Source organism: Sinocyclocheilus rhinocerous, unplaced genomic scaffold (assembly GCF_001515625.1).
Source record: "Sinocyclocheilus rhinocerous isolate Xijiao unplaced genomic scaffold, SAMN03320098_v1.1 scaffold628, whole genome shotgun sequence".
NCBI lineage: Eukaryota > Metazoa > Chordata > Actinopteri > Cypriniformes > Cyprinidae > Sinocyclocheilus > Sinocyclocheilus rhinocerous.
The window spans coordinates 559,400-573,828 of NW_015650779.1; the positions used below are offsets into that span (position 1 = coordinate 559,400).

At 38.8% G+C, this 14,429-nt stretch overlaps 1 protein-coding gene across 1 annotated transcript; it reads right to left on the reverse strand.

Moving 5' to 3' along the window:
* Positions 1-9,399: 9,399 nt before the first annotated feature.
* On the reverse strand, positions 9,400-12,352 carry tpbg1b (trophoblast glycoprotein 1b). The gene is made up of 2 exons (XM_016517914.1): positions 11,938-12,352; positions 9,400-10,385 (listed from the first exon to the last, which is right to left on the reverse strand). Exons 1-2 carry the CDS (start codon positions 12,201-12,203, stop codon positions 9,536-9,538), a joined length of 1,116 nt encoding a protein of 371 aa, XP_016373400.1. The 5' UTR covers positions 12,204-12,352; the 3' UTR covers positions 9,400-9,535.
* Positions 12,353-14,429: the final 2,077 nt, after the last annotated feature.

Consider the following 14,429-nt stretch of genomic DNA (forward strand, 5'->3'; position numbering starts at 1 on the left):
GCATACAGAAGATACAACTGTTAAAAGATACCACGGTGTGATACTGTAGACAAAGATACACTGTGTCAGATCCTGACATGGAGATGAAAGTATTTATCATCTACTGTTACTCGCATATACGCTGTATTCATACCCACGCAATTAGTCATAACCCCACCAATGGCATTTTTCTCCCCGAGCTAGACAACGAGAAGTTGTTCCAAGATCTTCTGGTCGGACACACCAACAGACAGGGAGGCAACACAAGAAACAAACCCACATAACAGCACCCACAGCTGGGCAGAGGGCAGGGAAAACCCAGAGGGATGATATAATTTCTGACTGTACTGCATTAAGGGAACGCAGTATGGATGCAGTCGGAGATCAAAGCGCTTTGATGGCTCTTTTGTTGTTCGGGATGTCAGAGACATTATCCTATTGTTGGACGCGGGGTCACTGGGTTCCACATGCATTTGTTTTTAATTTGAAACCCAGTCCTTCATTCTGCCTCTCTGTTTGTGTGAGGGGCCATGAAGAAATCAGGCTTTGCGGCGGAGAGGGTTTTGCAAACCTGTCATGATTCCTTATTTATGCTTGCGTGCAATAATCATGATTTATTGACTTATTGTCTTTCGGTTACATTAACACATTAAATCACGATAAAAAGAAATGATATTTAGCGTAAATTAAGCAAGGGTACTCATAAATGTTGACCAAATTCACTTTACGCATTTAATGTATAGTTTTCTTCTTCTGGGAAAACATAAAAACATATTGATGACTCATCCTGCACAACACAGTGCGGTAAACACATTTTTGTTTAATCAAATGCTCAAGAATAAGAATGACCCTCCTGCTAACACCACCTGCAACTGATTAGCAAGTAGCAAACCATAGTTCATGTGACATAATCATGGCCTTTTGGCTATTTTATTTGATTTTTTTTTTTAAAAGAAGCTTTAGTAAAGAAATAGTTCACCTAAAAATTTAAAAATTTCCTGAAAATGTAGTCACCCTTAGGCCATCTAAGATGTAAATGAGTTTGTTTCTTCATTAGAACAGATTTAGAGAAATGTAGCATTACATCACTTGCTCACCAATGGATCCTCTGCAGTGAATGGGTGCCGTCTGTAACTGTGAAAGGTTATGTAAGCTGGCTAATTTACCTTACAACTTACCTTACAAAAATTAACCACAGCCTACTATTAAAATGAATTAATAAATACATTTATTATATAAGAAAAATGAAAACAAAAAATGGTTACTGTAACCATGCACAAATTAACCATGGATTTACTACACTAACCATAGTTTTAACCATGGTATTTGTACAACTGTGGTTATACAAATGGTAATCAATAGGCAAAAAAAAAAAAAAAAAACATGGTTAATTTTCGTTTTTTGGGGGTAATTTTATTGTGGTCTGTGCTACTTGCGTGTTTCTTTATTTGTTTGTGTTGTGAGAATTTGCAGCGTGTTTTGTATTTGGTTGTGTTGCGAGTATTTGCAACACGTGCTGTCAAACTGATGAAGTCTTTTTCTTAATTTTGTAGCGAATCAGCTCAAAGGGGGAACATGCATAATTAATCATAACTAGTTATAATTAAGGGAAATAACTTTCTTACTGTACAATACTACAGAGCATGTAGCATAAATCTGCATGATTAGGGACCATGATTATGAGCAAACAATGACCAACCTCAGGTGCGATAAAAGTAAGACTTTATTAACTACATAAACACTTAAACTAGTCTAACATACACATACACCCACACACACACGCATACAGTTGGTATAAGAAAAGGGTTAAAGCTTAGGCAGTAAAAAGAAGAGAAATAAAAACATGAAGCTATGGTATAGATCATCAGAAGACGAATTCATAGATACTAAACATGGTAGGATTACATATAGGTAAGATGACATGAACGAGTGGTTCCATCATAAGCCTGCATAAAACAGTATACAATATAAAAGACAATATACAAGGACAGTAACAACATACACAATGACCTGAAGGATATGCTTGTTCATTCAAAGAAAGGTTTTCCTATGAATTAATTAGAGAACAGTCCATTTCTCTGGGCATTATGTGTCTTTCTTATGAGGAAAATGAGTGAGTTTCTCTGCCTGCATTCCTTTGGGCAATAAAACCAGTGATATCAGCATTGGTTGCCATGGAACCAGAGGCCTGTTCTGCCTTTTTGAGGTGTTAAGACGCATTTCGGGGGAAGGGTCCATAGACCCTCATATGGCTTGTTAACTGAGGGGGGTTACAGAGTATTTGTTAAATATAACTAAAAAATATATATATTGTGTGTCTGATTGGTCCAGACGCTACAATTTGGTTGTGCTTTTTCTTTTTACATGTGTTTTCTGAGGTTGCAGCGCGTTGGGCTCTCTCGGCCACCGTTTATTGTAAAGTCATGCAGTGTGTAACCTCCTGTCGCCGATCCATCGTGCAGTGTGAGCACAGCAGCAACTGAATGCTACCCCAGATAGTCGTGAAAACAACGCTGTTCAGATGACTTTGAAAATTGTGAAGTGTGAACTCGGCATACGTCCCGTCTAAACTTTCTCTTTTAAAATAAAATGAAAAAAAAATGTCAAGGGGTTTTAGATTTTTTGCATGTTTTTTAAAGAAAAATAAGCACAAATCTCTGTCAATTCTCATTACTGTAATGTGAAACAATGACATATTAAAATTGTAAAGTACTGCCATATCATGGTAGTAAATTTGTGCAAAAAAATCATTGTAGTCTGCACTATTTTTATTGCTATACCATCAACAATTGCAGTATTGCAGTAACGAGAATTATCATTGACAACATAGGGAGTTACAAAAATTACATATTCAATGATGCCAAATATTCATTTTTTTTTCTCTTTGATGCAGGGGTGAAACATGACCCAAAGATTTCTTCATGAGGCTCATGTAATGGGGTTTCAATTGTCTCTGTGTCATAGAAAGTTTTGAAAGCCTGTCATGGAGCAAAAAAGTGAGCAATAATCATGATTTATTGACTTTTATTGAACCCTCTGTCTTTCAGCACAGCACATTACACAATATAGAGCGCTGCAATAATGTCTTCGACTTCATTTGCTCAGATTATATGATTATACATGGAAAGGCCACATGAGGAAAAGCTCATTTTGTATGTAGCATACCCATCACTGTGTATGTGCATGATTGGGAGTGTGTGTTTGTGTAAGCAGGTGCATATGTGTGTGTGAGTTGATTGTTACCTCTAATTGAAAGTGATAAATGGAGCCGACACATCATTGGCTGTACCTCCAGTTATAACAACCCCTTTTACTAAAGCTCTCAAAATACAATCGTTCGCCAAAGGCCAATGGGCCGCTGCCGCTGGGAGTAGGACTTTCATAGCTGCCTATTGTCTTTGGGCTGGTTGGACAACTGGACTAAACAAATAGATAAACCCGAATAAACAGCACAAGTTTATAATCAGTGCTTCGGGAGAAAATTAGATGCTTTATGTGTGTCTTTGTTTGTATGTGTGAAGCAAAATCTATTATCTGTTCAACTAACTTAGCATGTACATAAACATACATCTAAAAAAGAGAAAAGAACATCATGCAGTCTTGCTGAAACCACAATGAAATCACTTGATTTACAACATAATAGCGTGCAATGACTCACTGAAGACAAAATGATCTAGATTTTGACATTTTCTGAGAAACATGAGAGTGTTTCCCTGTGCAAAACTCGCTAACACCGCTGTTCATAGTTGGTTGCCAGTGTGTTGCTATGTGGTTGCTAACGAGTTGTGGCTAGGTAATTGCACGTGTGAAAAGAAGTATGCTTTTGAATTGTTTTGAATGTGCATTTGTAGTGTACTTCAAATCTTAAAAGTGTATATAAAAAACTCTACTTGCAGAAAGTATAATATCATATTAATGAAATAAAAGGCCACTTAAGTGTACTTAAGGAGAGTTCACTTTCATGACTGTTTCTTAACACACTTAAGTACACTTTTAAAATGGTCATTAACAGCCATTTTTATTCTGTACTGTTCTCTGAGGTTCACTTATAATGTTATCAAGATTTTTGCATCAAAAAACATCATAATTTAGAAGTAATACGCTATTTTCTGCCCTGTTTTTGACTCCCCTCATCAGAGCGCTCTGTTTGAATAGGTGTGGCAGATTGTAGACTCGGAAGTAAACGCCCACTGCTATGATTGGCTAACAGTTGTGTATGATTGACAGTCTATGTCCTTCACAGATGGACGCTGCTGTGATTTAGGCTAAAAACGCATAAATACTCAGTACATATCAAACAATCTGGTTAACAGACAAAGCAATAGCGACCACCTAATGAAAACAATTACTCACACTTGTGTGCGACATTACTGTCGGATCCAATATAGTCGGCACAGCATCGTCTTTTAGTTTCAATCTTTTTGAAAATCCTGCACCGAATTGAGCCTTATTTGTAAACGAATGTTGTTTCCACAACTTGGAACAGTGTCGTGTTGTCTTCAGAGAAATCTTTATCATTTGGTTTCTGCATTGACCTGCATGTTCACCTCTCGTAAACACTACATGTGCGAATTGGTGGGTGGGGCTAAACAGGCAGTGATGTAGAATCGTGGGCGGACCTAAACAGGCAGCGCTGTAGAAGCAGGCAATGAGAAAGTTTTGAGTTCTGAAACTTACAGGATGTTTTTATAGTACAACGACCTCTTATATGTCAAAAGATCGTAATCAACATTGTTTACATTCAGTAGACAGTGCACGCATGCTGAACGTAAACAACGCTGATTACATTGATTACGTTCTGGGGTACTCTCCAAAATGGCGGAAGATGGTAACTCGGGGAGAAGAATTGCTGAATAAATTATGTTATTATTGTTTTCTTTGCACACAAAAAGTATTCTTGTAGCTTCTTAAAATTTCGGTTGAACCCCTGATGTCACATGGACTATTTTAACGATGTCCTTGCTACGTTTCTGTGCGTTGATCGTGGTAGTTACCTTGCTGTCTATGGAGGGTCAGAAAGCTCTCAGATTCCATCAAAAATATCTTAATTTGTGTTCCGAAGATGAACGAAGGTCTTATGGGTTTGGAACGACATGAGGGTGAGTAATTAATTTTTGGGTGAACTATCCCTTTAAAAACTAAGCTCAGAATCTATTCCAGAGAGAATCATGATGCATTCGGAAACTCTCAGAATCAATCCACGAATTGCGATGCAGCCCTAGCTGCAGCGCGCTTCAGAAACCCTCCACCTTCCCCAGCTCCACCTGTATAGATCTGCTACAGGGTGATCATGTATGCTATATGGGGGTTATTCATGTTATATGTGCAGCAGCAGTATTTCTTACATGCTCACAGCAGCATATCTGTGGATGTATTGGCAGTATAAAGTCTCGGTACTTACTCTGCAGCAGCGTAGCAGATCTACTACGCCAAGACCAAACACATTAACATTGCCATTACCATGCTAAACTTTCTGAGAGTTCTTGTGACAGAAATGTATGTATGTATTTATTTATTTATTTCTGCTTTGCATATATGACTCAATACTTTTCTTCAGTAGAAATCTATGAGTTCTTTCTTTGTTTTACCATCCATCAGGCCAAAATCGTCCTGCAGGATGAGTTATGAAGTGCTGTTTAATAGGTTTAGGGTTTTCTTCAATCCCTCACTGTAAGCATGAGCAGTAAAATAGTGGTGCTTGTTTTAGCCAACACCACTAAACATATATCTCAGCGTGATAAAACAAGTCATACATATCTTAATAAAGATATAAGACATGGAAAGAGACAAGAAGTGTAACAAAGAGATGTTTGCTAAAGAATTGAAAATGAAAGGACAAGCTGGAGGCAGGAACTGAGGTTAAGAAAGAAAGAAAGAGAGTCGAGGGGGAAAATGCCTCTCCAGAAAGTCGGCTGCCACTAAATCGCTGTTGTCATGTTGATGACTGTTGTGGGTTTGCCTTTAATGTATTCAATCCCTCATAGATGTGAGATTCATTTCATGAACCCATATATCAATCCATTAACGTCCCTTAATGGTGCCAGGATGTTTCTAAACCAAAGCGCATTAGAATCTGCAAACACATGACTAATTGCAAAAGAGCAGCTTTTCTCTGTAACATCCCATGGGCGCTTTTCTGTTTAATAGCAAAACCACAGTGTGGGGCCATCGAGAACTAATAAAACTATGAAAATAAAACAAGTGGGTCTCATGAACAGCACAGCGGTCACATGAACGTGGATGTCTTTGTTCTTCTTCTTAAATGGCTGGTTTGCTTGAAAGTCAGAGGCAAACCAGATGAAATTCAGAGCTGTGTGATATTTTGTCTTTCCTGCAGGCTTTCCATGAGGCCGAGAGAGGATGACATTAATCTTCAGTACTGTTCTCTGGCACAGCGGTGTCCGGCCAGATGATGCCAGGTAAATATCCATTTTTGTGGGTCTGAGCCTGAGGGCGGCCATAAATTCATAACTGATTGGCTAAATTTCTTCTTTGTTTTTAACAAGCCCACCATGGTCTTATGCACAGGGAGCTGTTGGAGGGAAAGAGGTACTTTGTAAAGCCTTCAGTTCTGCTCTCATGCTGCATCGGCTATCAGCAATACGAACATCATGTCATAAACAGGCACAAAGCCATTAAGCAACAGCAATAAAACGCTTCGATGTATAGGGGCTTTCACACATAGAGGTTAAATCGCTGTATGCTCACATGAGCGTTTTCTTCACTCATTGGTCGATGCTTAGTGTTTGCACAAACTTGAACTTTACTAACTCGCTGCCAGTGTGAACGACCCTTATTCGTTTTGACCAACTCTTCTGATTTACTTCATTGTAGAAGGCCGACTTAATCAAAAACCTCCATTAAAATGTTTTAAATTAGACACAGAGCCTTGCTCTGAACCACAGATGATTTTCAATGAGGCATTGTATTCAACTTTAAGCTGTAGCCGATTAGCATACATATGCTGAACTCATGTGTTTCCAGTAACATGGATATTTGCAGATTTTGCAGCCTGCTCATAGTTATTATCAGTTATGAAACACCTCTGATGCCCTTCAAGCTCTTGCTAAAGGCCTTTTGTTAGAAGGGAGAATAATATCACAGCATCGGCATTCACATGATGATAGATTTAGAGGTCATGCTCTAATATGTAATTTTAATTTGAACTGATCTGAAGGATAATACAATAAGAAACTCAAAATGAGTGGGGAAACTTTTATCAGGTACTGCAAAGATAAGAAAGGACGAGGAGGGCTTGTGGTGAGTAATTTCTACTCTAAACTAAAGGAGAATGATCCGTGAGCTGTTCTGTTAACTAACTAAAGGAATCCTCCTACAAGAAACCACACATATCTTTCTGGCCAGCAAGCAACAAAGAGACTAATTTAAATTTCAAATTTAAAAACCTTTATTTTTTTAGCATGCAAAATAAACTCTGCCCTGAAGAAAGACCATTTATTTGTCCATGCGATGCATGACACATCCACAAAAGTTTTGTTTTGCACTGGATACCTGATCAATTCACGAGTAAACATTTTGCTTTTGGCAACCCACTTAAAAGGTTTTCCCTACCTCTTTAGAGAAAGGTTCATTTGAATATAATGAATAATACATGAGTATAAAGCTATAAAAGCACAATGGAAGACGGTTCAAATATCTGTGAAGTTTCATGTACCAAATAGCATAATTGGGATAGTTTATCAGGCACAAAGATGCTTTCATTATGAGCAAAGATATGAAGCTTTTCCACAGATAATGCTTCTCAGTCCAAAACATTGTTGACAAATGAGTGAATCTCACAAAGAAAAAAAAAAAGAAAAAAAAAAAAATATATATATATATATATATATTCCCCCCACATATATTTTCCACATTAAATGTACTTTGTCATTAAAAGTCACAATGCAAAAAGTAAGGAAAAACAGCCTTTTGGTTTATGCAAAATATTTCTTTTTTTCTTTTTGATAAGGTGAAATATAAATTCATTTACACAAGAGAAAATTCCTGACAGTCTTTGTGAGATTCACTCAAAGACTAAATAGTCTGTATCTTTTGACAAACATATGCTGCATAAAATCATATTATCCAGACAGTTAAGTGAAGTCCAGCACATTGGCACAACACATCAAGCATATTTCTTTTCAGTCTTGCACATTTGGAAACAGTACTCAGAAACAGAGCAGGGGACCGTTCAGCACAACGGCCCCAGCTTCATCTGTATCTTATCACCGTAAAGTCCCTTAAACAGAAAAAGCTGGGGAACATATGAGGAACTGAGCCAGACTGAGTCTTCAAAGAGCAAACAGGCTTGACGGAGGAGGGGTCTCGCTCAGCGGCCCTCGTAAGGGCTGGTTCTCATCATTATGACAATAAAAATAAGTGGAATAAAAACAAAGCAAAACGTCTCTTTTGAGCGAAAAAAAGCAGCCGGAGATTTCTGCAAACTGGGTCTCTTTCTTCAAAAGATCCTCCTTCTAGAGCTTAGAGGAGGTTATCCTCCTGCTGGAATGCTTTTGGAGAGAAAATCCGGCACATTCTTCGCAGACTCCCTGTGGATAGAGGGACAGAAAGGACCACAGAAAGCTGCTAATACGGTTGCTCGGGGTCCGACGCAAAAACTGCATTCACTTCCATAAAAACAGGGTTGCATGAGCATGCAATAAAACAGTTCTCAAAACTTCACAACCGCATATTACACATGTATATATATATATAAGATTGGTCCCCTTTTGAAGCTGGCCAGCCTCTTAATCCAATGAACAAGGCACTTGAGCACCAGAGAGGTGGGCAATATTCCAGTACGGGACAATGGAGAGTAGTGGGGGGTTTGTTGGTGGTGGTCAGAGTTACTTTATGGCTTCTGCCCCTTTATTGGGCTAATCCTCAAACATCCCATGATGATTGAGAAGCAAATGCATCTCGGGGCCAATTCTGTGCAGAATTGAGGGGGAGGTGTGCTTGTTATAAAGGCTTCAGTGAGACAGGCAGTACATGCTTTTCACAAGAAATGTGCCTACTTAAATATATCTAAATGTTCGCCACCAGTTGGGGAAAGTTACTTTTAAAAGTAATGCATTACAGTATCGCATTACTCCATAAAAAGTAACTAAAAGTAACTGAAAGTAATGCATTACGTTACTTTTGCATCATCTGGGCTGGGCGTGCTTATTTGTTTTTTTAATAACAAAAAAACCAAAAGTTAAATTTTGGCAAATGTAAGGGCCCTTTCACACCAAAAGTGACATTAATAAGCCTCAGGCTGAAGAAAGTGCCTTTGCACTGACTCTCGATTTCTCTTAACATTGGGACAGGAGAACTGTCAGTGAAATGAGAAACATGAGAAAACAAAGTAACTTGCATTACTTATTTGAAAAAGTAACTCAGATATTTCATTGTAAATGTAAAAGTACCGCATTACTTTACTAGTTACTTGAAAAAGTAATCTGATTACGTAACTCGCGTTACCCCCAACACTGTTCGCCACACAAATGGACGATTTCCAAGTATAAATGCAATAGAAAACTAGTTCATATAAGGAGCTCAGTTTGGGAAGAGCTCACACATCAGCTGTTGTAGAGACTTGCGACAGTCTGGGATCGGAGTCGATCTCGTATCGGTAGTGGTACCCTTCCCAGACTTCCCGGCATGCGTCGCGCATGTCGTAGATGCGCTTCTTAATACCTTTGCGGTTCAGATAGAGCACAAAGAGAAACATGAGCCCGACAAATCCCAGCACGAGACCCAGGAACACGTAGGAGGTCTGCAGTGCGAGATTGTCACTTTCTCCCGCCTTATGGCAACCCAACTCCAGTTCGCCCACCGTCAGTAGCGACGTGTTCTGCAAGGCGACTGGGAACGCGCAAGTCAGGCGCTCGACGTCCACCACTCGCGCCCGTGAGTCGTTCACCCAGGCGGCGAAAGGCTCGATGTCGCATGTGCAGGTGTAAGGATTCTCCGCCAGGTGGAGCCTCACCAAACGCATCTGCTCCAGCTCTCTTAGAGCCTCTTCACGCAGGGTCCTGAGGGCGTTGTGGGTGAGGTCGAGTTCCTGGAGGTGATCCAGTCCTGTGAACGTCCCGTTATGGATGGACACTATAGAGTTGTTGCCAAGCTGAAGGCGCCGCAGGCCGACAAGATGGCAAAAGATACCTGGGGGCAAGTAGACAAGGCCGTTACTGGACAGGTCCAGTCCCAGCAGGTCTTCCAGGCTGCTCCAGCGAAGAGAGGTGGCTAACAAAATGACGGACGAGTGGTTGTAAAGAGCCCGACTGAGGTTGAGCTCCCTCAGCATACGGCTCTGGATGGTGAACGCCTCAGGATGGATGACGGCCAGCTGGTTGTTGCTGAGGTCCAGCGATCTGAGGCTCCGCAGGCTAGAAAATGTGCGAGACTTCACCTCAGAGACCCTGGAGAGGAGAAAAGGAACATTTGACACTACAATCCTAAAAATAAAGGTGGGTTTTGCCATAGAAGAACAGTTTTTGGTTCCACAAAGAACCTTTCAGTGATCGATTCTTAAAAGAACCGTTTTCTACTGTGAAGAACCTATATCCAAAAGAACTTTTATCCACAATAAAGGACCTGTTACACAAGTTTTTGCATAAAGGTTCTTAATGGAACTATAGATGCCAGAGTAAGCGTAGTTGCAAGGTCAGAACTACAACAGATATTGAGGGGTGTCGATTTATTTGGTTGTTTTATATCATGTCAGCATCTTAGACCAGTTTCATGGCAAGAAAGGGGCAAAATGAGATAAATGTTTTCCTGCTGAGGGAACGTTTTGAATAAAACGGAAGGAAAACATTCAACCAAAATTATGACTGATTCGATTTTCAAATCTGGTGCTGTTTATATGGTTCTGCTTTATTTTTAATTGAGCCACATGCTATACATTGTGTTTCATAATGAATGAGCTAGTAAAATGAAGTAGAATCCTACAAGTCAAGGATGTGAGAATAAACCTGTACACATTTAACACCTTAAAGCTTCTAGCTTTCCCTTTTGAAAAATCAAAACACTATTGTTGCTACACTAAATATTTACAGCAATTTTAGCCTCTACAGTCATATAGAGGCCTCTATAGTCAAATGACGTAATTTAATTACAAAATAAACGTAATCAGTTACAGTTACTGAGAAAAAAATGTGTAATTCAATTACTTTAGACACGTGCTTATTCAATAACTGTTTTATTTCCTATATTTGTGTTTATGTATATGCTTTATTATATATTTTTTTCCCAAGCCATTGTTAGATGCCAGTGTTTCCTGTCATAACTATGCAAGATTTGATTTCAAAAACAGTGTCATAGCTATTAAACTATTTCTCGTTTTGGTTTTAAATCTGTATTTAACCTCAGAATGATCTCAAAGTCAGTCCGATTTTGTAGTGGCTGTGCTTTACAATTAAATGACTATAATCTTAATTCAAGTGATTTTGACAGTCTTACAGTAATCAGTGTTGAATAGTACTGTACGGTTAAACTCTGACTTTACATGTTAGAAACAAGATTAATAGTTGGAAAAATTAGAAATTTAGAGAAGTAATCCAAAATGTAATCAGTTACATTACTTTAATAAAGTAATTGAAATACTTACACTACTACATTTTAGACAGAGTAACTTGTAATCTGTAACCTATTACATTTCCAAAGTAACCTTCCCAACACTGGTTACAGTGTAATTACACATTTAAGTACTGAGTAATATTTATTAACTGCATGTACTTGCATATATGATTAGGGTTAGGATTAAGGTTTGGTTTAGGGTTACTTGCATGTAATTATGCATACTTTATTGTTATAAATGTAGTGTAACAAGGACACCTTAAAATAAAGTGTTACCTAACTTTATTCTAACAGTTGTTACATAGTATTACATAGTAACATGTACAAGTTGTTAACAGTATTTTAAGAGTCAAATGAACTACTAGCTTCTTCGAATACGCATCATTGCGTTACCTGTTGTTAGACAGTGACAAATTGGTCACGTTCTCCAGTCCCTGGAAAGACTCGGGTCCGATCTGGCTGATGTGGTTTCCGGTGATGAAGAGGTTTCTGGTGTAGCTCGGGATGCCGCTCGGTACGTCCCGCAGATCTTTGGAGACGCATTTGACCGTGAGCGCGGCTTCTGAACACTCGCAGCCGGCGGGACACAGCGACGCGCCGGCGGAGAGCGCAGCGCACAGCAGCCCCAGCACAACCGCGCTCCGCGCAGAGGCGAGCATGGTCAACTATCAGCAAAACCGCATCAATCTGACTCAATAAATGCCCTCGTTCAGCGGCTGTGCGTTCGCTTCTCCAGAGCGTCTCTCCAAGACTCCTCGCCCGTAACCTCTCTCAGTGATGTTGAGTCTCCCTGCGTGCTCGACTTCTTTGCATTACAGAAACTCATGTGTGAATGAGAGGCAGACACTTTATTTATATATATAGAAAAGGAGGTTCTCTGTGTGGGGCGTTTGATCCGCTGCTCTCAGACAATGCGACTGAATCACACTCAACAATCAGCAGGGAGGAGCTTTGACTCGCACCTCTCCCCTCCACTTCACCGTACAGACCGATACCAGCCCACATCTCGCGCTCATCACTCTGATTAATGGGCTTAATTAATAGTGATTAAAGCTCATCAAAAGATTACGATGATCTCTCACTTTAGTTGATCTTTACTGCTCTAGTACTGTAGCTCAAGGTGTCTAAGCACTTAAAAATGGTTGTTCTACTGTTGCTTTTATGTGGTTCTTTGCAGATCGATAAAGCTCTTGATGTTACACTAGAGCAGTGGCTATGGGGTGGGGCCCACTAGGGGGCCTCAGTAAACATTCAAAGAGGGCAGCAGTAAAAAAACAAAAAAAAAACACATACATACATATATATATATATATATATATATATTAGTGCTGTCAAACGATTAATCGCGATTAATCGCATCCAAAATAAGTTTATTTTGTATTTCAATATATTTGTCTGTACTGTGTATATTTATTATGTATAGCTATATAAATACATACACGTGCATGTATATATTTAAGAAAAAGATGTTATATTTATATATTAAATATATTTATATATAATATAAATTATATGAATATAATATATACATAAATATTTTCAAAACATCGCGAAATGGGTGCGCAGAGGTATGCTAATACATACGTTGACAGGCAGGTAGGAAAGCATATTAAAACGCTCGGACCGAACGTTTTGATTAGACGAACATTTCTTGATCCTACACCTTCCACAGAATATATAAATACAGACAAATACATTTAGACCACTTAACTTAATGATTGCTATCGGGATGTGAAGAGACTTTCAACCAGCGTAACAAAAAATGTTTCTGAAGACAATCACCTATTGCACCTTTAATTAGGAAGATGATTATATGTGTCCATTGGTTTCTGATGACAGGATATGGGCTTTTCCCGTCAGAGTTCTTGCTGTGGAGGCAGGCTACGAGGAAATACATCGTGCAAACTCAATAGCTCAATTTTAAAATCACCATTACTGGCTTCTTGGGAGAAAAGAAAGGAAAAGACCAATACCGATTTCTAAAATGAAATCAGATAAAGCACACAGTCATCTTTCTTCACATTCCTATATTACAGCTTAGTGTAGAAGCCTATTGCCTTATGAATATAAAACTACATGGTCACTCATTTGAAGTAAAAAAGGCCTTGTTAAGTGTTTTCACCCTGTTTCTAGTTGTCCATGTGCTCAACTGAATGCTTGACATTATTAGAGTAAAATCAACAACAAAAAGCATTCTGCTACTCATATTTATCTAACGCTCAGCAGCCATTGTAAACAACGCATCTAGTCAAGCAGACATTACCACACTCACAGAATACAAAATATATCATTACAAAGACTTTAAGAACCTCATATTAAAATATGCATTTGATTATTAGCAGTAAAACCCAGAACAAACAACTTTTGAATGCCAACCATCAGTATCAGACTTTGTGAGTATCAGACATGCGCACAGGCTTACAGAGCACAACATGCGAACACACACACAGACAGACAGACAGACAGACACACAGAGACAGACAGACACACACACACACACTCAGGTTTGTTTTTGTGAAAAGTGGGGACATCCCATAGGGAGGTATGAGGTGACAATTTCATTATTATTAACAGTCTGCTTGTTTGTAGTTGTGCAAAGTTCATGTAATGACAAGCTTAACAGCAGTGCATGTAAAGAAAACATTTGCAGCTCATTTTTACGCCCAGGCAAGTTCTGAATTAGCAAGCAGGCAGAAACCGAAATACGTAATCTACTAATAAAACTGTTCTAATGGCAAAAAGCAATCAATCAATTAAGTGTCACTTTCCAGAGGGTAGCCGATGGGATTTTTAAAAGCACAAATTCAATTTTGTAGTGAAAAGTATTGTCTAACAAAAATAACATTACATGAAAAAACTTTACTTTTTCATGTTCATTAAGTTAA

Coding starts and splice junctions, on each gene's coding strand:
- tpbg1b (XM_016517914.1), bottom strand. CDS start 12,203: ATGCTCGCCTCTGCGCGGAGCGCGGTTGTGCTGGGGCTGCTGTGCGCT. Junction 10,386..11,937: donor TTGTCACTGTCTAACAACAG/GTAACGCAATGA, acceptor TCTCCTCTCCAG/GGTCTCTGAGGTGAAGTCTC.